At 45.3% G+C, this 24674-nt stretch overlaps 1 protein-coding gene across 2 annotated transcripts in view; it reads right to left on the bottom strand.

The window, feature by feature from the left end:
- FNDC3B (fibronectin type III domain containing 3B) overlaps positions 1-24674 on the bottom strand; it is a 278029-nt gene that overhangs the window by 48825 nt on the left and 204530 nt on the right. For both annotated transcript variants that reach the window (XM_079977640.1, XM_079977641.1), the window contains 7 exons: positions 16950-17107; positions 15186-15245; positions 11346-11484; positions 9551-9604; positions 8051-8175; positions 5939-6113; positions 1130-1216 (listed from right to left, as the gene is read on the bottom strand). In XM_079977640.1, coding sequence (XP_079833766.1) covers positions 1130-1216; positions 5939-6113; positions 8051-8175; positions 9551-9604; positions 11346-11484; positions 15186-15245; positions 16950-17107 — 798 coding nt within the window. The remainder of the gene's footprint in view (positions 1-1129; positions 1217-5938; positions 6114-8050; positions 8176-9550; positions 9605-11345; positions 11485-15185; positions 15246-16949; positions 17108-24674) is intronic.

The raw sequence follows: 24674 nt of genomic DNA, 5'->3' as shown, positions 1-24674 counted from the left end.
GACACTTAAAATAGTTATCAATAGGAGATACGTTTTCCATTCTGAATATTTCCCGGCATTTTAATTGCTACCTCTTTGAGCCACCGTGTAAGAGCTGACACTGAATTTCAACAATGGAGCTGCTTTCATATTGCTAAGTAACTATTTCTGTACACACAAATATATTTCAAATCAACCTAAGAATTGTGTACATAAAGTATAAACTCTCAAAAAACAAAGTTAGGGCACCACCTAGTGGCCAGATACTAAAAGTACAACTAAAATTAAATCCAGATTTTTTTTCGTGGGTGCAAACTCCAAGTACGATGAGGAGCAGCAAGCAGATGTTAATTAAATAGGAATGGAAGTTTTTAAATAAATCACCCAAATTTTTAATTAATTGGTAGGAACTCAATGTCAATGATAACTTGAGTGGAAAACAGCAAAGGTTTTGTTTAAATGCTATTTTGGTTCGGACATGTTAGGATAGCAGAGCAAAAAAGGTAATATTCAATATGGCCTTTCCTTATAACCATTTTAAAACTGATTTTTGTTTATTAAATTGCTAGCCGTTTTCCACCTGCTCCATGCACTGAAGTCTTGGTAGTGTGGTAGGGTTGCCATATTTCAAAAAGTAAAAGCCCAAGCCTTTTTTTAGGAAGACCCCTAAATCGCTGAGACTCCCCCCCCCTTCACAAAAATGCAAAAAAACAGATCCAGGCCTTTCGGACACCCCCCCCAGACAGCAATTCCAGACTTTTCCTTCCACCCCCTCTTCCAAAATGTTTTCATTGCTGTTTCAGTAACAAGAGAGCATAAAAAGATTTCAGAGTGTGAGCAAAAGAAATCGAAGATACATTTCTAGTGAAAACAGAATGGGCTGCGATCTTAATCCTGGAGCAACAGGATCTAACAGAGTGGGGAGGCCATCGCCTGTAGCTGGAGCAGACAGCAGGGGGCAGGCTAACTCCCCCAGAATGCCCCATCTTTTAACCCAATAATCCCATTTTTCCAAACATCTAATAAATATAACATCACAATAAATAATATGACATCACAATATGAAGAGTTAAGTCCTGCAATAGAAAACTGGGATCGGGAGGTGGGGGGTGGGGTGGGTTTAAAAAGGAGACAGAGAGAGTGCACCTACCCTGAATTTATATTGTGTGCTTCTTTTAAGATTTTTCACAGTACATGTTCGGTCTTCTCCAGTGTACTTTGGGTGAAACACACTATCCTAAGGCGTAAAGGAGGACATAAGTTAAACAGGAACTACAGAGGCAATTAAGGAACAGTGTTGACCTTATTATGTCGCTAAGCGACAAGGCACTGTTGCCCCATGAAGAGAGATGCTCTTCTCTATCGCAGAATGTGCCTAATAATAATAATAATAATAATAATAATAATAATAATAATATATTATTTATAACCCGCATTTTTAAAACCACACATTCTACTCATGTAAAAATACCAGGCAGGCCCCACAAATAACCAGAGATGCATTTTAAATAAAAGGACACATTCTACTCATGTAAAAACACGCTGATTCCCGGGGCGTCCACGGGCCAGATTTAGAAGGCAATAGGGCCGGATCCGGCCCCCAGGCCTTAGTTTGCCTACCTATGATCTAAAGCCTCATATATGAGCTTTAAAGATAATCCTTAGCCTGATAATCGAAGGCAACCGCCGCCTTCTGTCAAGAAAGAAGACTTGCAAATGTGACACCAAGTGCCCTGCATTTTGAGAGCATCCTACCTGCTCGCCAACGCTTTGCTTATAAGCTGAAGGGTGCACTGCCAACCTTATCAAACAAGCCAGAACACTGTGTATGTGTGATAACCTGGAATAGTTGTAAAATACTCCTATTTGTGGATCGGCTGTATGAGCCAGCCTTCCTGAACCTGGTGCTTTCCAGATGTCTTGGACTACAACTCCTATCAGCCCCAGCCCACGAGGTTGGTGGGGTTTGTATTCTAAAACACTGGGCAAGGCTGACTGATATGAGCCATTAATACTTGCAAACATGAGCACGGTGATGATTTAAGGCACCACCATCCCAGCGCAATATCAAAAGCTGGACAATGGGCCACTGACATAAACAAAACAGAGCTGATGTATGGGCCAACAGCTTGCTTGGTAATACAGTGGTACCTCAGGATGCGAACGGGATCTGTTCCAGAGCCCCGCTGGCATCCTGAAGCGAACACAAACCGCGTCCGCACGTCGCATTTCACTGCTTCTGCGCATGACGTCATTTTGAGCATCTGCGCATGTGCGCGCGGCAAAACCCAGACATAACACGCTCTGTTACTTCTGGGTCGCTGTGGAGCGCAACCCAAAAATACTTAACTTGAAGCACATTTATCCTGTAATAATAATAATAATAATAATAATAATAATAATAATACAGTCATACCCGGGTTACAGATGTTTCAGGTTGCGTTTTTTTTTGAGTTACGGACCGCCAAAACCCGGAAGTACTGTAACGGGTTACTTCCAGGTTTCGGCGGTCACGCATGCACAGAAGCGCTAAATCGCGCTTTGTGCATAAGCGCCTAATTGCAACCCGTGTGTGTGCAGATGCGCCGCTGCGGGTTGTGGACGTTCGCAACCCAAGCGCCCACTGTAATAATAATAATACCATATTTTTCATGTATAAGACTAGGTTCCCCCCCTTAAAAATAATGTCAAAAATTAGGGGGCGTCTTATAAACGGATAGGGGACGCAGGTGGCGCTGTGGGTTAAAGCCTCAGCGCCTAGGGCTTGCCGATCGAAAGGTCGGCGGTTCGAATCCCTGCGGCGGGGTGCGCTCCCGCTGCTCGGTCCCAGCGCCTGCCAACCTAGCAGTTCGAAAGCACCTCCGGGTGCAAGTAGATAAATAGGGACCGCTTACCGGCGGGAAGGTAAACGGCGTTTCCGTGTGCGGCTCTGGCTCGCCAGAGCAGCGATGTCACGCTGGCCACGTGACCCGGAAGTGTCTCCGGACAGCGCTGGCCCCTGGCCTCTTAAGTGAGATGGGCGCACAACCCCAGAGTCTGTCAAGACTGGCCCGTACGGGCAGGGGTACCTTTACCTTTACCTTTTATAAACGGATAGTGTCTTCCCCTCATTTTCTTAAATCTGAATCCCCCAAAATAGGTGGCACCTTATACATGGGGGCATCTAATAGATGGAAAAATATGGTAATAATAATAATAATAATAATAATAATAATAATAATAATAATAATCCACCTGTCTGACTGGGTTGCCCAACATATGTAGCTTCCAACATATTAAAAACATAATAAAACATTAAACAAACTTCTCTATCCAGGGCTGCTTTCAGATGTCTTCTAAAAGTTGTATGGTTACTTAACTCCTTGACATCCAATGGGAGGATATTCTACAGCGTGGGCACCACTACTGAGAAGACCCTGATGCTATTTCACCACCATTGGAGGATGACTCATGGGGGCTTCAAAGGAACCACCATGTTGCACTGAGATTGGGGAGGAGAGAAACAACGCAACCTAAGTTTCGTCCTTTCAGCCAATTAAGAATTAACCCCCCTCCCTCAAAAAAAACCCAGTGTGTGCTTGACATACAGTGGCAAGCAGCAATAAAAGGATTGCCTCTAATTGGACCCCTTTGCTCTTTTGCTTTGCACAGGGAGCCATTTTGGGTGCAGAACTGCACACGTACCAAGTTCACAGCTGTTGATATGGCACAGCCGGCAACAGGGGCAAAGAGAAGAGCCGCCCACAAATAGGGGTGGGTGGGGAATTTATGCAAAGTGCAGTGGAAAGTAAGGACACACAGAAAGTACTCAGAAAAAGCTCTCCACCTCCAGCACTCCCTGGTCTGGTTTCACAAAGGATGCATAGATTGTCCCTTGCAGCCAAGGACACCATTATTTCTGGGTCCCTTCAATGTTGTTTCTATGGCACCACATAGCGAAACGTTTTGTGTTGCGAAGGTTTCATAGGAACGCTCAAGTGTAGAGCACTTTAAGCCCAGCACATCTGATGACGAAGGTTCAGGCTTGGATTCAGATATAACTTTTGTGACGTGGGTCATAGGAGATCTTATTAATATAACCCTATGTTCACAATGGACTCAGAAAACTCAATCGCAAGACCTATACAAATGCTATAAAAGGCCCTTAAGACATTCCAGGGCACTGTGACTTTTCAGCTAAGGCTCTATAAGTAGCAACCAGGAAGACAATTCAATACGCAGAAGCCCCCAATTTATTCGGATTGGTGCAGCTGCATGAATTTCTGCCTCTGTAGATATTAAAACAGTCCAGTGGGGACTGCAACAAAACTTTGCAGCATGGCATGCTGTAGCAGCCATCCACACACCCTTACAGGATGTGTCATTCCAACCACACCTCATCATCCCAACAATCAGTGTGTATTCCTTCCCCAATCATTCCCTCATTTTCTCCCACTGCCCTCTAGACTCTCCCTCCCCCAACGTTTATTTTTCCCTTCCTGCAAACGGTGGGGTTCCCCCAAGCCTGCTAATATATATTTCTTCCTGTCTCTCTCTCTCTGTCTGTCTGTGTGTGGCATTTTGGCTGCATAAAGGATCCACAGCGACAGAATGAGCTCACTATTTAATTTATCAAATGACATATAACAGATGAAAGTATAAGAATTTCGCTCTGTGGCTTCGTGAGCTCCAAAGTCTACTTGGAGCAAATAAATCCCAGCCCAGACTCTGTGACACATAACTATTTCACTTCTGCCTTTCCCAACTTTTCTACCATGAAGAGACAAAATGGGTGGCAGTTATGTGCTGCCAACCTGAAATAATTAACCTTTGCTCTCCCTGGAGCCGTGGTTCCCGTCAGGAGTTGGTCAACTTCCGTGGGATGTCAACTGACCCTGAGTTATTGCGTTGATGTATCCTGACAGTTCCCAAACTTTTTTCATCACCAACCTCTTGAAATTTCCTGATGGTCTTGGTGGATCACTTAAATGATTTTCCTGCCTGTTGCGGCAACTCTAATGCACTTTGGGAGATGCTGTATACTCTTTAATTGCATTCCTATTTATGTTGCATTACCCTTTGCATTCCACAGAAATCAAACTATAATATACAATAAAATGCAATATGCAAAATGGTAGAAGCAATAAATATACAATTAAAATGAATACAGATATTTAACGCAAGCATGACATGGACCACCCGAATGATGCTCATGGACCGCTGCTGGTCCATGGACCACACCAGGGGTAGGCAACCTAAGGCCCGGGGGCCGGATGCAGCCCAATCGCGTTCTCAATCTAGCCCGCGGATGGTCTGGGAATCTGCGTGTTTTTACATGAGTAGAATGTGTTCATCTCTGGGTTATTTGTGAGGCCTGCCTGGTGTTTTTACATGAGTAGAATGTGTGCTTTTATTTAAAATGCATCTCTGGGTTATTTGTGGGGCATAGGAGTTCATTCATTTTTTTCCCTTCAAAAAGTCCAGCCCACCACATGGTCTGAGGGACAGTGGACCAGCCCACGGCTGAAAAAGGTTGCTGACCCCTGGACCACACAGTTTGGGAATCTTCCTCCACAGGATAAAAGGACACCTCGTTTTTACTGCACATCCGTGACGATTTGTGCTCGTGATGCTATCAGGGCAGTCATATGCAATACCCCTTTCATTACTGTTTGTGCCTGCAAAAGTATTGGGGCAGTCACACCCCGTAACATTTTGTTCCACCAATGTTCCAATTCCATTTTCGTCCCGCTTTTGTTGCACGTAGCCCCTCCGTGATGCAATAACGTGGCAGCACTGGGGTAGCCTTGCAGGATAACTAGTACACCATTATCATGTTAAGAACATGTTGCAGAATACACCTGTGAAAAAACACCAAGAGGAGGGGGTGCCCTGGATTTTCAACCCAGTGCGGGCTTTCCTCTGTATTCAGGTTCATGTCAGACCTTCCTGGATTTGGCTGCATTAACTCAGAACTTACATTATCCTCCTCCTGAATCTCCAGGGTGTAGGTGGTGACTTCCTCTGGTGTGCAGCCTTCTGCTTTGTTCCACTGCAGGGTGACCCAGGTGACTCCAGCACGGACAAGCCTCGGTGCAGAAGGGGTTTGAGGAATATTCCCTGATGTGTAGCACACAACTTCTTGGCTGAAGCCACTAAGGAGCAAAAGAAGAGGGAGAGCGTGGCCCTTCAAACATACTGCAAAGTGCAACGAGACACCCCCCCCCCCAAAAAAAAACACCGAAACCCCTTTCCTGCTTAGTAGTCGCACACTGTTTTGAATTCTAAATTCTAATTTGAATCTTAGTGAGCAGGTGCTGGGCAGACACCGGATTTGCTAGTTGCCGTTTGGGGTGGAGACTTCCCCTTAGATCAGGCATAGGCAAACTCGGCCCTCCAGATGTTTTTGGCCTACAACTCCCATGATCCCTAGCTAGCAGGACCAGTGGTTAGGGATGATGGGAATTATAGTCCCAAAACATTTGGAGGGCCGAGTTTGCCTATGCCTGCCTTAGATAACAAGGCTGGCTGAGATGACGCAGTGCCTTATCTGAATCTGTGGCCGTACTTGAACCAAACAAAGATAAGGTATAAAAAATGGGGAAAGGGCTCATGTTTTGGAACTGGCGGGACTAGAACTTCTGTTTTATTTGGTGCCCGTGCCAGCAAAACAAGGAAGCCACAGATCCACACCTGTCAATTCTTCCAGCCCTCTACCAGGTAGAGGGTCTAACTGACTAGAGTGTCCTGGCTGAATTTCCTTGATCATGTGTGTTGCTACCCTTGAACATTCTACCAGCCTTTCTGCCTGAGCTACTTCTGTTCTGCTTTGCAAATCCTGCCTAACTGCGACTACTCGCTCTACTAGTAGAAGGTTTGTTTCGGGTTTCTAATTCCAGTTTACGTTTTAGGATTTACTGTGATACACAAACACTGATACTTCAGTACACAAATGGCGGTATATAAATTTTTTTTTAATAAACACAACAAATAATTATCCCTAACTTGATGCTGACACTTTTCCGTTTTCAGTTGTGAATTGAGGCTGAAATACACATTCCGTCTCTCTCCTGCTCTGAGCGAGGGAGGCCGTCAATTCGATTTAAATCACTAGTCAGTAAGACTTGATTTAAATCTCTTTTTAAAAAAGAAATATTATAATATTTTTTAAAGAAATACTCATTCTTGCTGGTATAATCTTAATACTTACAACCAGATGAAGGTTTCATTTTTGGAATAATAAATTTTCAGTAGTTTTTACAGTTATATAAAAAATTACTGATTTGGTTATACTATTAGAAATACACTGACAGATAATTATGAAATTATTGTGAGGTTTAAGAAGTTAACTGTTTATATTTGGACAACTTTTCTGCTGTACTTTATTGGAAGGAGGAAAACAATCATTTCCTTAATAACAATTTAAACAATTTATTTAACTAAAACAATAACATTATAGCATATGTATCCATGTTTGTTAACTGATGTGGTTAAACAGGTTTAAACAAAAACAACAACCAAAAATTTAGACTGAGTTTTAGCACACATGAAAAACTTAAAACAAATCCTTATTTCCTGATGAATAGCCTTTGCACTATAATGTAACTTAAATAGAAAACTATCTTTAGAAAGATTTCTCCCCCAAAAGCATTTTATTTTAAAAATCCCATTTAAATAAAATAAATCTGATTTAAATTTTAAAAATCCAATTTTTCTGATTATTATTTTTTAAATCATTGAGTTTTATCCACCCTGCTCCTTAGTCTCAGTGTTGCCCCTACATATCATGCTTGGCAGGGGGTTGGACTCGATGGCCCTTGTGGTCTCTTCCAACTCTATGATTCTATGATTCATAGCAGGGAGGAAGACGGGCTCTGCCTGGCATTGACTCAGGCTCCCCTGACTGCTGGTCTCCCTGCCATCCACAGACTCTACTGAAACAAAATTGGTTGGACAGTGTAGAAAGCAGAATTCTGGACTAGGTAGGCCTCTGGTCTGATCGAACAGGGCTCTTCTTACAATTCTTAGCTCTGAGTTCAATTTGGGAGGCCGGCGAAGCACACAGGTGCAGCTGTGATCAGGCGCAACTTACCTCATGCCTATGTCATTCTGAGCTGCTAATCGGAATGTGTAGCCCACAGCCGGACAAAGCTTCGTCAGCTTGTAATGTTTTTGGTTCCCAAAGTAACATTCTCTGAAAACATTGCTTCTTTTCCCCTGAAAGAGAACAACAGCACAAAACTTAATATGGATTCATGAATGTCACATTTTCCAAAGTCAAAATGGACGATCTTCCACTATTTGCTTATTGCTGTTAAAAAAAATTCACATGTGCGCACCTCTTTCTGTGCAATGCCTGTGTGTACCTTATGCTGCACACTTCGATTGATTGATCAGTGTCCTCTACAAGCTAAAGCCTTGGTTTCGGGTTAAAATTTGCGCGTGAATTAGCTGGTGGAGCCGATGGCAAAGCTTCTGGACAGCTTGCCACTAAGCAGGTGTGCCTGCTTAACTCTCCTTTTGTCCTATTTATTTATTTTCTAAAGAAACTTAAAAGGCAGTTTCTCCTTCTGTATCCAAAGCTGGCAGACTTGAGACATAACTTGCTGTCTCAAGCACAATACCATTTTCTTTCAGGAGCTTACAAAGTTCACCTCTGTAGAGTTTTTTAAGTAAGTAACATTTGTTTATCTATTCAAATTGTCTTTTTTACTCTGGTGACAATGTGCGAAAAGCTATTTTCTGTGGTGGCTACCTGACTCTGGAACTCTTCTCCTGAGAGATATGGATGACTCCTTCATGTCTCCTTCACTCAGGAGTTTTTGACCCACCTGTTTATTTTGATGGATGTAAGTTATTTTTTGCTGCGGCTTTTTTATATTTTAATGCTTTTCGTGTACAGAGGAAGAGCAGGATAAAAATGGATTTAAAGAAATAAACATGTATACTCTTCCCAAGCTAGGTATGGGTTGGCTGTTATTTCAGACGCCTCACAGTGGATTGTATTTTGTGTTCCACTGGCAATCACACCGGAGACTGGCTGATATGCTAATGGGTGTTGCAGTTCAAATCTTCTGAATGGCCCCAGGTTGGTGACAACTCATTTAACACAACAAAAAAAAAACAAACACACTTGAAGTCAGCAAATACAAAAATGTACAATTTTACACTCACTTTTAAGACCTTAATACCAGGGACATAGGCTGTGTACACACTATACATTTAAAGCACATGACACCCCCCAAAGAATCATGGGGGGGGGGTTGTAGTTTATTCCCCCACAAAGCTATAATTCCCAGCACCCTGCACAAACTACAGCTCCCAGGATTGTTTGGGGGAAGTCAAGTGCTTTAAATGCATGGTCCATATGCAGCCATAATCACCTGCATGGTTTGAACTGTACTGGTGTTTCTGAATTGCGTTGATTACATGTTGTCGAAGATGTTTTACAGGGCACAACCACAAAAAAGCTGACTTTACACCTCCAGAGTTCCATTCTCCTGCGTTTGAAGGATTTTGTGCTTCTCTATACAACAGATTTATGGTAAAACAGAAAGCTCATTGCCGTTTTTCCTGATTGATTATCACTTACCTCATCCCACTCTAAAAGGTAGCTGGTGATTTTTGAACCATTGTCGATAGGGGCCTGTGTATGGGGAGAAAGAACAGAATAGGAAACTGGCAGGAAGCTTACAGGGAAAAAAAGACTTTTAGAAATCCTCACAGCAAAAATTTAAACAGATGTTGCACCTGGAAAGAGTAAATGGGTTCCATTTACACTTTCATGATCATCATTTATACAGAAACACAGAAAGCTACTTTATACTGTGTCAGACCATCTAAGCCAGTCAGACCATCTTGCCTACATTGACCAGCAACAGTTCTCCAGAGTGTCAAACTGGGGTCTAGGAATGCCAGAGGCTGAACCTGGGTTCTTTGTTTTGCAAACAAAGCAAGTGTTTTACCACATCAGCTATACAGTGCCTTCATTCGTGCCTCTTCTGGCCATGAGCGTTACTCTTAAGAAATCTTGTCCCCCTCTGAAGCAAACCTGAAGATTGCCTCACACATCACACCAGCTGTGTGGAGACTACTGAGCAGAAAATCCACAAAGGAAGCATAAAACAGCTTGCAGGATTTGAGCCAGTTTTAACCACAATGCTGAATTTTCCCTTTTCTGAGCCCAAATGTTACAGAAACGTCTCCAACTTCCCACACAAAACGCTACGATAGAGTTCCTCTCAGCAGAAACAGCTTGACGGGTTTAACACCAGAAGTGACGTAACAATATGCCATGGTTTGTTTTAGCCGCTTTTTGGTTCAATGGACCATGAATCATCTCAAAGGCGACCAAACAGGCCATGGCTTGGTTTCTCTAAAGCTTGGCTTGTTCTCCAGCTGCTCGTGCCTCATGTTGCTGCTGCTTTGTAAGCCTCTTGGGGTGGTTAGGCAAGGCTGTTGGATTTGGACGCAACATCAGTTAAAACAAGCCATGGTTTATAAGCTGATACCAAACCATGAATTCACACTTTGTGGCTTCCTTCAAACGCCACTCCCCCAAACCATGGTTAGCCAGCTAGGCTGAGTTCAGGCATTCAAACAAGCCTCACTCAGTCTAAACAAACCATGGCTTATTGTTACAGGTGAACCAGGCCCGTCACTGATAGCTTGGAGACAGGAAGAAGATCAGGTGGGAACCCTCAGCTGCCTGACAAAAGCAGGAAGATAAAGAGAAGCCCTTCAAAAAATCACTTAAGAATGTCCATAGGAAGAGTCCCGAGCCTAGCAGAAGTAGTAGTAGTAGTAATAATAATAATAATAATAATAATAATAATAATAATTTATTATTTACAACCCGCCCATCTGGCTGGGTTTCCCCAGCCACTCTGGGCGGCTTCCAAAAAAACACTAAAACACAATAACCTATGAAACATTAAAAGCTTCCCTAAACAGGGCTGCCTTCAGATGTCTTCTAAAAGTCTGGTGGTTGTTTTTCTCTTTGACATCTGGTGGGAGGGCGTTCCACAGGGAGGGTGCCACTACCGAGAAGGCCCTCTGCCTGGTTCCCTCTAACTTGGCTTCTCGCTGTGAGGGAATCGCCAGAAGGCCCTTGGCGCTGGACCTCAGTGTCCGGGCAGAACAATGGAGGTGGAGATGCTCCTTCAGGTATACCCCTTCAGAAGGGAAAGGATTTGATGACTCTTGGGTTCCCTTCTAACTCTACAATTCTGTGATGGTGGGAAGTCCCGGCCCACATAGGAAACAGCTTATTGTCGATGCAAACGTACTTTCCATTGCCTTGCTCGTATATCCCAGAAACAGTCCACCAATCTGTTTTTTGAAAGGATACAGCACAAAAAGGATCTCAGAGCTTTCACACTGCTTACCTTCCACTGTAAAGTTAGGGAATTTTTGGTCCTGTGCGAAGGTTTGGGTGGGAAAGGACATTCCGGGGCACAGCTGTGCGTGGTGAAGCTAACGGGTTCTGAACGGGATCCCTTTACTGAATTGTAGACGGCATATACCCTGAAATAGGGAACAAAGTTTGAAGGGGGGAAATAAGCAGGCGTTATTGATCTGGCTGCATCTGAAGGAGGAGTGGCTCTTTGCTCCTTTCGCCAACCTCACTAGAATGTCTCTGTTTTAGCAGGTCAGTTTTGGGTGACCCTGGTGAACAACTTAGCGTTATCTGATGCTGCAGCCTCGCCGAAAACCTACTGCATGGATGAAGGACGCAAGAGCTGCTCAGATGCCATTGGACCACAACTCCCATAGGTCCCAACCCCCAGCATGGCCAATGATCAGGGGCGATGGGAGCTCAAATCCAAGAACATCTGAAGGGCCACAGGTCCCGTTCCCCCCAATCTACTGGATTAGTGCCTTGGATGGGAAATGTCCGGGAAGCCAATGTAGGAACAGGATACCACGCAGACATGTATTTTCTGAAAACAAGTGGATGTTTGATAAGTTGCAGGAGCAGTTCTGTTAGTGAATTCCTGTTTTTATAATACTGTTTTACTGGTTTTTCTGCTTCGTATAGGCTTTTGTGTTACATTTTGGTATACAAATAAAAACAGATTTTTTAAAAAAAAAATATCAAGCAGTTTTTAAAGTAGTTAAATAAAAAAATAGATGCTACTGTGTAAGAGGTTCTTTTTACTAGAGTGGACCCAGCAGTCTGAACAGTTCATGTTCAAAGGCACAAGCTCAATATGTAGTCCGAATGCAGGGGAACGAAACGGGAAACGAACCATCTTCAGTCCAGACAAGCCCCCTCTGCCAGCAGAAAGTTCAGCCAAATTTAGGTTATTTATTCACATCAATATGGCCCTAGTAAAGGTAAAGGGACCCCTGACCATTAGGTCCAGTCGTGGCCGACTCTGGGGTTGCAGCGCTCATCTCGCTTTATCGGCTGAGGGAGCCGGCGTACAGCTTCCGGGTCATGTGGCCAGCATGACTAAGCCGCTTCTGGTGAACCAGAGCAGTGCAGGGAAACGCTGTTTACCTTCCCACTGGAGCGGTACCTATTTATCTACTTGCACTTTGACGAGCTTTCAAACTGCTAGGTTGGCAGGAGCAGGGACCGAGCAACGGGAGCTCACCCCGTCGCGGGGATTCGAACTGCCGACCTTCTGATCGGCAAGTCCTAGGCTCTATGGTTTAACCCACAGTGCCACCCGCGTCCCAAATATGGCCCTATCCTGGTTCAAAAATGACCTCCTGCGACTAGGGGGAGACAATGCCAAAGGGCTTCTCCATATTTTGAGTTTCAGTGTTCTCTCTTTTTTTTGGCAGGCTGAGCAGTGAATCAGAACCTGGTGTGAGAGGCAAGAACATTTGCGCCATCCATTTGGCAAGACATTCCCATGACTATACTGAAGTGCTAGAATGGGAAGCTTTGAAGAACTGGCTTGGAGTTCTCAAGGAAGAGTAGCACTCCTTGAGAACTGTCGCCTTGGACATATGGCAATATGTGCACCATATCTACTACATTGTAAAATGAACGAGTTAACCCAAATGTTTACGTGTTTGTACGTGTATCTTTCGAATGCAGAGCTCCTTTAAAAGGGATGCAGACAAAACAAAGCAACTAGAAATTGTATAAGAACATTGTGTGGGTTTCTATTTGAGGCTACTAAGCGCTGAACATGACCCAAAATGACATCTCCTTGGGAAGAAATAAAGACACCTGCATTCACAAAGGAGTGACATATGTAAGATGCTGGAAAGCCTTATATGTAGTGTAGGATTCTCAGGCATCGCAGCAAAAACCACAGGCATATTCCAGAACAGTTTATCCCTCTGAAAATGTCAACCTCTGGAAAACGTTGCCAAGGTTAAGACACTCTTGACTTCGCTTTTGCTCTCTCTTGTCCAAACTGGGCAACCAAATGAACACGTAAATAGCTTCTCCTGTATAACCTCGGGTGTGCTCTCGTTTTGGATCCAGCAGTATGTTTCCTCTGTGAATCATTTCTAGGCTGTATCTCTTGAACGCCTTCTTTATTGGCGTGTGAATGTGGGAGACAACACATGGAGCAAGAAAAGGAGACAGCCTCTCTGCCTTTGCCAAAACATAGCAAGGCAATCCGAAGCAATTCCCTCCCTTAAACCAAAGGGAACCGACGGCTGGACAAGAATGCTTCCCTCACACTGCGACATGCCAGAGAAGGGAGTTCTGGTGGTGGCAGAGAAACACAAAGCCCACCAGATGTTCATTCGCCCTCAATCTAGCACAGGTCCCCAGGAACCTGTTTGGGGATTTATCTCTTTTCTTCTTGCACTCTTCTCTGAGGTCTGGTAGTATTTGGGGAGAACTTGGGCAGTAGCCAACTACGTCCTACTCAGAGCAGATCCATTAAATTTAATGAACAAGACTAAGTTAGGTGAATTAATTTCAATGGGTCTACTCTAAACTTAGGCATTTCCATAACTGCTTGTTTTTTGCATGTTACGTGACTTTTCACATAACGTAAGAGCCATTTCCTGGAAATCAAGTGGAAGCTTAGGGCTCATTTCTGTGTCGTTTCCAGGAAAATACCGTTTTGCAACTCCCTTAACTTGGAAAATGGTGCGAGTTTTGTGCTGATAAGGCCTGGGGCAGTATGGCGGCCTGCAGTTCTTTCCCGCCATTTAAAATTTTAGCATGGTGGCATATTAACCAAAAAGCCACATTTCTACAACACAACAAGGTACTGCTGTGTAAAGGGAGGTTGAAATTGGGATGGAAGTGCTAGTATTATATATACAGTAAAACTAATGCAATAAACTCCATTTCCGAATGCAGCCTTAGTTGACAATCATCCGTTGGTTCCACATTCATTAACTCAAGCATGGAGAAACTCTAGGCCAAAGGCCTAACTGAGCCCACCAAGCCTCTTCATTCGGCTGTGAGGCTGCTTGGGCCTAGCCATGTCCACGTTTGATGTGGGGCAGGTAAAGACTCAGCTGGGCTGAAATGGAGATACTTACTTTGTGTGGCGGTGCTTTTTTGTGTTTAATGCTCTACGAAAGCCTGTGCTGGAATCTCCAGCTGTTGTTGGACTACAAATCCCATCATTCCTAGCTAGCAGGACCAGTTGTAAGGGTGACAGGAATTGTAGTCCCAAAACTGGAGACCCAGGATTGGGTAACCCTGCTCCAGCAAGACTGAGGCACAATATTTTATTTTTTATTTTATTTTTTGTAGGCAGGAACATCTAGTCTACCTTATTCTTATCACTCAACCATTCTAGAAGCCTTTTAAAGTTTTTCCTTAGAAACAACAACCCAGCAACGGAATGTAAAACAACAAAATAAATCTAAACAGGCAGGGAGAGATTTGGAGCACACAGCCTGTTTAAACATGTGTGGAAAAGGGGTTTTATCCTTGACCTATGTAGTCAAGAGGAAAGCAGAACATTTCCAGTATTTTACGTTTACTCACATTACAGTGACCGTCCAAATATTGACAATCCCAGATAACTTTTGTTAATATCTGTAAACTTAGCGATACACTGAGGAACACCAACGATCGGTCAAGCTGGTAGAAGTTGCCAACACTGACTTGGATTATGTCCCAAAAGAGGGGAAAACACGATTCTGTTTTCAAGCACTTACAAAATTAAGCCGGATAATTAAATATCCACATGTAAATGTCAGCAACTATAAAGTTTGGGACAGTCCGCTGCAACATCTATCACCAAATGGATTGAAACTGCAAAATCTTCCCAACCAATGTAGCTCACCTGACATGATATTCCGTTGCTGGCCTAAGATCTTTCAGTTTGTATTCCAATTCTTCTCCACTGAAAAAAGGAAATGAAAAATGGTAACATTCATGCAAAGAGTGCCAATTTACATATAGCACACCTTACTTCTAAAGACGTAAAAAAAACCAGCCTCATAAGGAAAAGTAGTAATTTCAAGCAGTGCAAAATGCAATTAAGCACAATAGACCTAATCCCAGGTTTTATTTTTCATTACAGAGTACACCGTAAATATTTCTCTCTTTCTTTTTTTTAAGGACAGAGCAACCTCTAATCAATGTCTAACACAGTCCAGGCATGCTCACATTGCTGATGCCAAAAAGAGAAAAATGGTCATCAATGGATCATGGAGGCTAGAGGCCTAAATCAGTCCTACCCACTCTTCTTCTTTTTGGGTATTCTCGAGTCAATTCTGGCACCGTTTTACAGCTTTTACAAAATATATGTTTTGTATGCATATGCTCATTGTTTCATTCATTTTGTAAACCTCTCTTAAAGGGCAGTATAAAAATAATACTTCTATGCCTCTTGGATACCATGGAGAGTTTTAAAGCAGTGGAATTTCCACTGGCATACATCAGGATATGGCTGTAAAGATACTGCACAGTGGTACCTTGGTTCTCAAACTTAATCCATTCCGTGAGTCCGTTTGACTCCCAAAACAGTTCGAAAACCAAGGCGCAGCTTCCAACCAGCTGCAGGAGCTTCCTGCACTCAATCGGAAGCCGCGCTGGATGTTCAGCTTCTGAAAAACGTTCGCAAACCGGAACACTCACTTCCACGTTTGCAGCGTTCGGGAGCCGATTTGTTCGGGAGCCAAGCCATTTGGGAACCAATGTACCACTGTATTTTGGTACAAAATATGGATTGTGTGACTACAGTGACACATTCACAACATGTAGCCTATGTTACGAAAGCCAACCCATTGTGTCCAGCCACTATGTTCTAAACTCCAGAGCACTTACAACAGAAAGGCCTCAGCTGCGCTATGCATTTAAATCAGTGTCATACCACTTTAAACAGTCGCTGCTTCCCCCAGAGAATCCTGGTAAATGTAGTTGCTTAAAGGCACTGAAAGTTGTTTAGGAGACCCCTCTTCCTCAAACAGAGCTACAGTTCCCTCGGAAGAGGGTCTGGCTGTTCAACCAGTCTAGAAATTACAGCTCTGCTGTGGGGGAAGATGGGTTCTTCCAACATCCTTAACAAATTACAGCTGCCAGGATTCTTTGGAGGAAGTTGTGACAGTTTAAAGCAGTACGGTGCTGAACTTGACTATACATAGAAAGCCCACACTTCCACAAGCCCTATTGCTTCCCATATTAAAATGCAGTGACATCCAAGCTTATGGAAACGCTCTCAAAGGCAAAAGGCGAATTCGTAAATTTCTCTGCTAAATGGCCTCTTTCTAGATGAAATGTGTGGACTACACAGTAGTCAAGCTGGCATGCCACCAATATTCCGCTCTGGAAGTCATTGGGATACACACACACACACACACACACACACACACACTTAGCAGACGGCTATTCCAGCTGGTGAACACTATGGAAAAAAACGCTGGGAGGGGAGCTGAAAGGGAGGAGGAAATGGCAAAATGACAACTGTGAAAGTAGAAGGAACATTGTGCTTCACTCTGGAAAAACAGCGATGGCAGCTTCTCCTTACCCTTCCAACCCCAACACCTTAGTTTTATTTATTTATTTAAAAACCATGTAAAAATCTTAGCACTTCCATATTCTCTACCTGTAAATCATTTTGTACTTTCCATCCCTCCCTTTGTCTGATAAGGCAACTTCGTAAATACAGGTATAAGGCAAACCGTTGCTGTGCCTATCCACACTCAGAAGGTCATTTGGAGGAGACCATGTGAGCAAAACTGTCCTCGCCTGGATATCGGAAACCTAGAGAGACAAAAGAAGATGATGTTAGTGTCAGTGGTGAGATGAATCGTGGGCATGTATGCATAGAAGAGGTGAAGACACACAACAGCATCACCAAAGATAGAGTGGTGGTACTCAAACCCCAAATAAACTGCCCCTTGCGCTCTACTAGAAACATTTTGTAGCAGAACCAAGCGCTTGCACCTAACCCTAAGCCATGACCGAAGCCTTCTTCGGGTACACCATTTGCAATATTAAGAGTCACAACCCACCCCCCTTAAAACTAGTGGAAGAAGCTGGGCAGCTATGCTTATCCTACCTCCTCTGTCCCCATCGGCCTTAATGACTTAGGCGGGGGACTTTCTGCAGTGGGGAGCCTGCCCTGGTTGGGTAGGCTTCTAGAATGCACAAGGAGCCTAGAGGAGTGCCGAAGCTTTCTTCACAGTAGGAGCACTGCACAGTCACCCTCCAAATCTTGGAAGTTAGACACAAGTAGCTCAGAACTGCGTTCCCTGAAGGCAGAAGCGCTCCAAGGTTTCAGTCAAGGACTCTCTTCCAGCCTGAAGATGCTGGAACTGAACCTTCCGCTATTGCGGTACAGCCCTTCACTGATGGGGCAGACCAAGCACACTCAACCCCACTTCCTCCTCTACGGTAAATGAATCCTGTGCACAGACACATGCCTGGAAGATGGTTTAGGCAGCGGTTCTCAACCTGTGGGTCCCCAGATGTTGTTGGACTACAATTCCCACCATCCCTGAGCTCTGGCCTTGCTAGCTAGGGGTGATGGGAGTCGTAGTTCAACAACATCTGGGGACCCACAGGTTGAGAAAGGCTGGTTTAGGGAGATCTAAGATTAGGATTTCCCATGTTTTTCCTCTGCTAATCAGCAGCCCCATAGGGAGACGTATAACTTTTCCCTCCCATGCCCTCTCTGCTGCTATTAACACGAGGAGGGGGAGGCGACAGGTAGAGAAAGTGGGGCTGCCAAAAATCACTGTCGCCCACATCATGTCTGGTTTTGACCCAGACACACCAAGCGTACGTTTCGTGCCAAGCTCAATCTCTGAGCCCTTTCGCTGAGCCAACAAGGCAGCGATACTAGAGAAGTTATTATCTGCAAACGCACTTAATCTTATCCCGCACCAAAACATCTGTAACCCTGAAAAAGGTCCACAAATGACTTTATGATCTTATTTGGAGTCAACTCCTAAAACGAGCTAATAAATCTTGTGGGCCGTGTTTATCAGGCAAAGGAGGAGTTCACGTAGCATTAACATTTTTCTGAGCTTATGTAAAAAAAAAAAAAAAAACTAAAAAAAACCCCAAAACCACGGTGATTGCTTCAAACACCTGGAATGATTAAAGCTGACATCGAATTAAGCCAGACGTCTGCAGCGAAAGCTCAATGTCTCGAATGAGACGGTGCAATTAAAATGCCTCAGGGATAAAATGGTAGCCAAGAATAAAATATGTTTACAGCTGAAATAAGCCCCTACACAAAATGTTTGATATCAATTAGGCATTTTATAGGTCAAAATGAGGACAAAAGGCAACCAAATTGGATTGGGGGAGGTTTTTCTTATTATTATTTTAAAAAGCACAACTGACTAAAAAGAGCACACACCCCCACCATTTTGTTTATTATGGACACATGCTTGCATAACTGTTTTGCATAAATTCAGACAAGGACTTGGAACTTCATGTACCATATCCAGCCAATGTTCTGTTGGAATGCTTTCTTTCCTTTATGATCACTAGCTAGGACACACGTATCCATTTAGAACATATGGCTAAAAACAAAACAAAAAGAACTTTCCTTTTTTTTGGTATCCCTTTATAAACTTTAATAATTTGTACAATCCAGAGAGTAAAACAAATAGCAATTCCTGTGGACGTCCCAGGAAGAAAATCTTGGAAAACAGGGAGAAGGAGGAGAATTTCACACAGGGAGGCAGCAAGTTATGTCGTTTGTTCTCCCAAGAGGTTAAAGCTCTGTTTTCTGAGAGAGGAAGGTGGCACCACAGCTTCGATGAAATAGAAGGGGGCTGACTTGTACCCTATAGATCAGGGATGTCCAACCGGGCGACCTCGATCAACAGGTCAATCCCTGGGTGACAGCGGTAGATTGTGGGCTCTTTTTCCTCTGCGGGGGAAAAAGAGAATCCACCCGCGTGCCGTCCTGACCTGGGGAGAGTTGGTCGTTGGTTGGCTGCCGGAGGCCTGCTATGGTGGCGAAAGGCTTCACGGATCCCCGGCCGTGCGATGGTAGACCGTTCCTGGTAGCAGTTCTCTGCTTCCCCACAATGGCCAGACCGAAGCTGAACCCCCCTTAAAAAAAAGCTCAACTACTCTGGCTCCCCCCCCCCCCCAAAATGGGTAGATCACTGCCAGTTTTTCATCCCAGGAGTAGATCGCAGTCTCTTGGGAGTTGGACGTCCTTGCTATAGATCACAGAATTGTAGAGTTGGATGAGACCCTGAGGATCATCAGTTTCAACCTCCTGCAATGCAGGAATATGCAGCTGTCTCATACGGGGATCGATCTTGCAACCTTGGCACTATGCTCTAACCAACTGAGAAACCTGAACCGTAAACCAAGAAACCATGGTTCAACCAGTCACCTCCATCTAAAGCTCAAAGGTTTGGGAGGAAGTCTTCTGTGTTGCCCAACATGGTCCTCCACTCCCTTGCAGGCTTGCCTGGGAGACATGGGGAGATCTAGGAATCTAAGCTGGCTTTCTCACAATTCTCCAGAGTGCCTGACAGAGCGATGTTGCAGGGCACTGCGGAAAACGTAACATGCCAAAAGAACCACCGTGGTTATTTACTGAATTTCCGCACCGCCCTTCATCCAAGGATCACAAGGCGGTTTGCAATGTAATAATAATAATAATAATAATAATTTATTATTTATACCCCGCCCATCTGGCTGGGCCTCCCCAGCCACTCTGGGCGGCTTCCAAAAGAATATTAAAATACTATGATACATCAAACATTAAAAGCATCCCTGAACAGGGCTGCCTTCAGATGTCTTCTAAAAGTCTGGTAGTTGTTGTTCTCTTTGACATCTGGTGGGAGGGCATTCCACAAGGAGGGCGCCACTACCGAAAAGGCCCTCTGCCTGGTTCCCTGTAACTTGGCTTCTCGCAGTGAGGGAACCGCCAGAAGGCCCTTGGTGCTGGACCTCAGTGTCCGGGTAGAACGATGGGGGTGGAGACGCTCCTTCAGGTATACTGGACCGAGGCCGTTTAGGGCTTTAAAGGTCAGCACCAACACTTTGAATTGTGCTCGGAAACGTACTGGGAGCCAATGTAGGTCTTTCAAGACCGGTGTTATATGGTCTCGGTGGCCGCTCCCTGTCACCAGTCTGGCTGCTGCGTTCTGGATTAGTTGTAGTTTCCGGGTCACCTTCAAAGGTAGCCCCACATAGAGTGCATTGCAGTAATCCAAGCGGGAGATAACCAGAGCATGCACCACTCTGGCGAGGCAGTCCACAGGCAGATAGGGTCTCAGCCTGCGTACCAGATGGAGCTGGTACACAGCTGCCCTGGACACGGATTTAACCTGTGCCTCCATGGACAGCTGTGAGTCCAAAATGACTCCCAGGCTGCGCACCTGGTCCTTCAGGGGCACAGTTACCCCATTCAGGACCAGGGAGTCCTCCACACCTGCCCGCCTCCTGTCCCCCAGAAACAGTACTTCTGTCTTGTCAGGATTCAATCTCAATCTGTTAGCCGCCATCCATCCTCCAACCGCCTCCAGACACTCACACAGGACCTTCACCGCCTTCACTGGTTCTGATTTGAAAGAGAGGTAGAGCTGGGTATCATCCGCATACTGATGAACACCCAGCCCAAACCCCCTGATGATCTCTCCCAGCGGCTGCATGTAAATGTTGAAAAGCATGGGGGAGAGGACAGAACCCTGAGGCACCCCACAAGTGAGAGCCCAGGGGTCTGAACACTCATCCCCCACCACCACTTTCTGAACACGGCCCAGGAGGAAGGAGCGGAACCACTGTAGGACAGTGCCCCCAGCTCCCAGCCCCTCAAGACGGTCCAGAAGGATGTTATGGTCGATGGTATCAAACGCCGCTGAGAGATCCAGCAGAACTAGGAAACAGCTCTCACCTTTGTCCCTAGCCCGCCGGAGATCATCAACCAGTGCGACCAAGGCAGTTTCAGTCCCATGATGAGGCCTGAATCCCGACTGGAAGGGATCCAAATGGTCCGCTTCTTTCAGGCGTGCCTGGAGTTGTTCAGCAACCACTCGCTCAATCACCTTGCCCAAGAATGGAAGATTTGAGACTGGGCGATAGCTGGCCATCGTGGCCGCATCTAAAGATGGTTTTTTAAGAAGTGGTTTGATAACCGCCTCTTTCAGCGGGTCTGGGAAGGCTCCCTCACGGAGGGAAGCATTCACCACCCCACGAAGCCCATCGCCCAGTCCTTCCCGGCTAGCTTTTATAAGCCAGGATGGGCAAGGATCAAGGAGACAGGTGGTTGGTTTCACTCGTCCAAGCAGCCTGTCCACATCCTCGGAGGTAACAGATTGGAATTGATCCCATGCAATTTGACTAGACAGGACTCTAGCACTCTCCCGCCCCGGCCCTGCTCCCACGGTGGCGTCTACCTCTTCCCGAATCTGAGCGACTTTATCTGCAAAAAACTTTGCAAAATCATTGCAGGAGATCATGTGGCCCGTACTGGGCCCTGATGTAGCAGGTGGTTCCGCTAAATTGCGGACCACCTGAAAAAGTCTCCTGCTGCTGTTTTCTGCAGATGCAATAGAGGCGGTGAAGAAAGTCTTCTTCGCCGTCGCTACCGCCACTTGGTAGGCTTGACATTGAGCTCTAACCTGTGTCCGGTCAGCTTCAGAATGAGTTATCCGCCACTGGCGCTCTAGCCGTCTCAACGATTGTTTCATTGCCCTCAGATCCGTGGAAAACCACGGGGCTCTCCGGGCTCCATGCAATCGGAGAGGGCGCTTCGGAGCCAAACAGTCAATAGCCCTGGTTAACTCCACATTCCAGCGGGCCACCAGGGAATCAGCTGAAAGGCCATCAACATGGGATAAAGCATCCCCTACCACTCTCTGGAAACCATTTGGATCCATTAAGTGGCGGGGGCGGACCATCCGAATCGGTCCCACCTCCCTGCAGAGGGGAAGGGTCGCGGAGAAGTCCAGTTGCACCAGGAAGTGATCTGACCATGGCACTTCTTTTGTTTCACTTTTAGTTAGTGTCAGGTCACCAACATCCGTAGAGGTAAACACCAGGTCCAAGGCATGTCCGCGGCTATGGGTTGGGCCAAACTTATTCAGGGACAGCCCCATGGAGGCCATGCTTTCCACGAAGTCCCGAGCGGCCCCTTGTAAGGTCGTGTCGGCATGGATATTAAAATCCCCTAGGACAACCAAACTAGGTGTCTCCAGGAGAACATCCGCCACGACCTGAAGCAGCTCGGGCAGGGAATCCTTGGTGCAGCGGGGAGGTCGGTACACCAAAAGGAATCCTGTACTGCCCCTATTGCCCAACTTCCAGAACATGCACTCAGAGAACTGGGTCTTCCCAATAGGACGCCTGGTGCAAACTAATGACTTCCTAAAAATCACTGCAACCCCCCCTCCCCGCCCACAAGGCCTGGGTTGCTGTGCGTAAGAGAAACCTGGTGGACAAGCAGCAGCAAGAACAGGCCCATCCGCTTCATTCAACCAAGTCTCTGTTACACATGCCAGGTCAAATCCCCCATCCATGATCAGGTCATGGATGGCAGTGGTCTTATGAATCATTGACCTGGCATTGCACAGCAGCACCTTCAGGTCATGTGGGTATCCCTTGCTGATTCTAGTATCCATCTGGTCAGGACCAGACCTGGAGGCAGGGATAGTCCTCAGACAACGACTAAACCTGCCTCCTCTGTAATGACATGGTCTGGTCTTAGCGTAACTCCTCCTCCTACCCGAGATCACTGAGATCGGTTGTCCCAACGCATCCCCCCCTGTGGAACATGCCGCAGCCATTTTGTTGGCTGGGACCCACTCCCCGGCAGCCCTGACCCCTCCCCTTAAGAACAAAATAAGACCTTAAAACAATGAAAGCAAAACAAAAAAGAAACCCCAAAAAACAAAAAACAATACAAATAAAAAACTCCAAAAATTACAAATCCATCAAAATCAAAACAAATTCCCAACTAAACATCCATCCCACCCCCACCCCATCCCTGCATATACAGTAATAATAATGACAATAATAATAATAATAAAGAAATAAAAAGGAAAAGGAAAATTTTAAAACATTTTAAAAAGAACTCTGCACCCCTCCGGATCCCCCTGGGCCGCAGCAGCAGTGACAGCAATCGTCCCTGTCAGGCCTGTCAGGCCCCGCCCTAGGCCAGATGGTGAGTGGCAGGAAGGAGCAGGGCCCTCAGACACCCACACAGGAGAGTCCTCCTGGGCAGCAGAGCACAGCAGTCCCTGTGAGGCTTCAGGCCCCGCCCCGGGCCAGATGGTGAGTGGCAGGAAGGAGCAGGACAAACCATGATAACGAACAAAAACAATACCCACCCCCAATTTTAAAAGACTATAGGTTGATTTAATTATCCAACGGCCTGGGAGAAGAGGAATGTTTTCACCTGAGGCCCAAAGATATGTACTGTAAGGAAGGTGCCAGGGGAGCCTCTCTGGGGAGAGCATTCCACAAGCAGGGAGCCACCACAGAGAAGGCTCGTTCTCGTGTTGCTGCCCACTGGACCTCTCGTGGAAGAGGCACACAAAAATGGGTCTCAGACGATGATTGCAGAGTCCAGGTTGGTTCACATGAGAAGAGGCGGTTCTTGAGGTGCTAGGCAGCTTCATTGGTTTAAACGGAGAGTCAAAATAGATTCCACTGATCCATCTAAGTACCTTGAACTGAGCCAGAAGGTACCAAGCAGTCTATGCTGAATGTAAGTTGACATTTGCTGCAGAACAACCTGTCCGTAAGACTTTACTATATGCACTCCCCACTGGAAACCTTTCCTGTGAAAGCCCCATCCGGAATGAATGAGAGCTGGACTTATTGCATAGCTTGGATTCATTTCTAACGTAGTTTGTGCCCTAATTAAAATACCACAGGGTCATAAAGTACTATACACCTAGGTTGAGAGAAATTGTTTCTTCTTGTACAGCAAGAACAGAGAATCACAAAAGGCACATTTCTTTGCTTGGGTAATCCAAACTATTCAGTTTGTTATTTCCAAAAAAATACATTCATTTCCCCCTTTAGCCATACAATAGCTAAGTCCTTCCAGTAGCACCTTAAAGACCAACTAAGTTAGTTCTTGGTATGAGCTTTCGTGTGCATGCACACTTCTTCAGATACCATACTTCTTCAGGTATCTGAAGAGATACTTCTTCAGGTATCTGAAGAAGTGTGCATGCACACGAAAGCTCATACCAAGAACTAACTTAGTTGGTCTTTAAGGTGCTACTGGAAGGAATTTTTTGTTTTATTTTGTTTTGACTATGGCAGACCAACACGGCTACCTATCTGTAATAGCTAAGTCGGTATCATAAAGACCCAAAATTGCCTGTTAGAAACAATAATC

This window comes from Podarcis cretensis, assembly GCF_951804945.1.
Source record: "Podarcis cretensis genome assembly, chromosome: 5".
Lineage (NCBI taxonomy): Eukaryota > Metazoa > Chordata > Lepidosauria > Squamata > Lacertidae > Podarcis > Podarcis cretensis.
The sequence above is the reverse complement of the archived record's forward strand: the minus strand, read 5'-3'. Positions and strand labels throughout refer to the sequence as shown.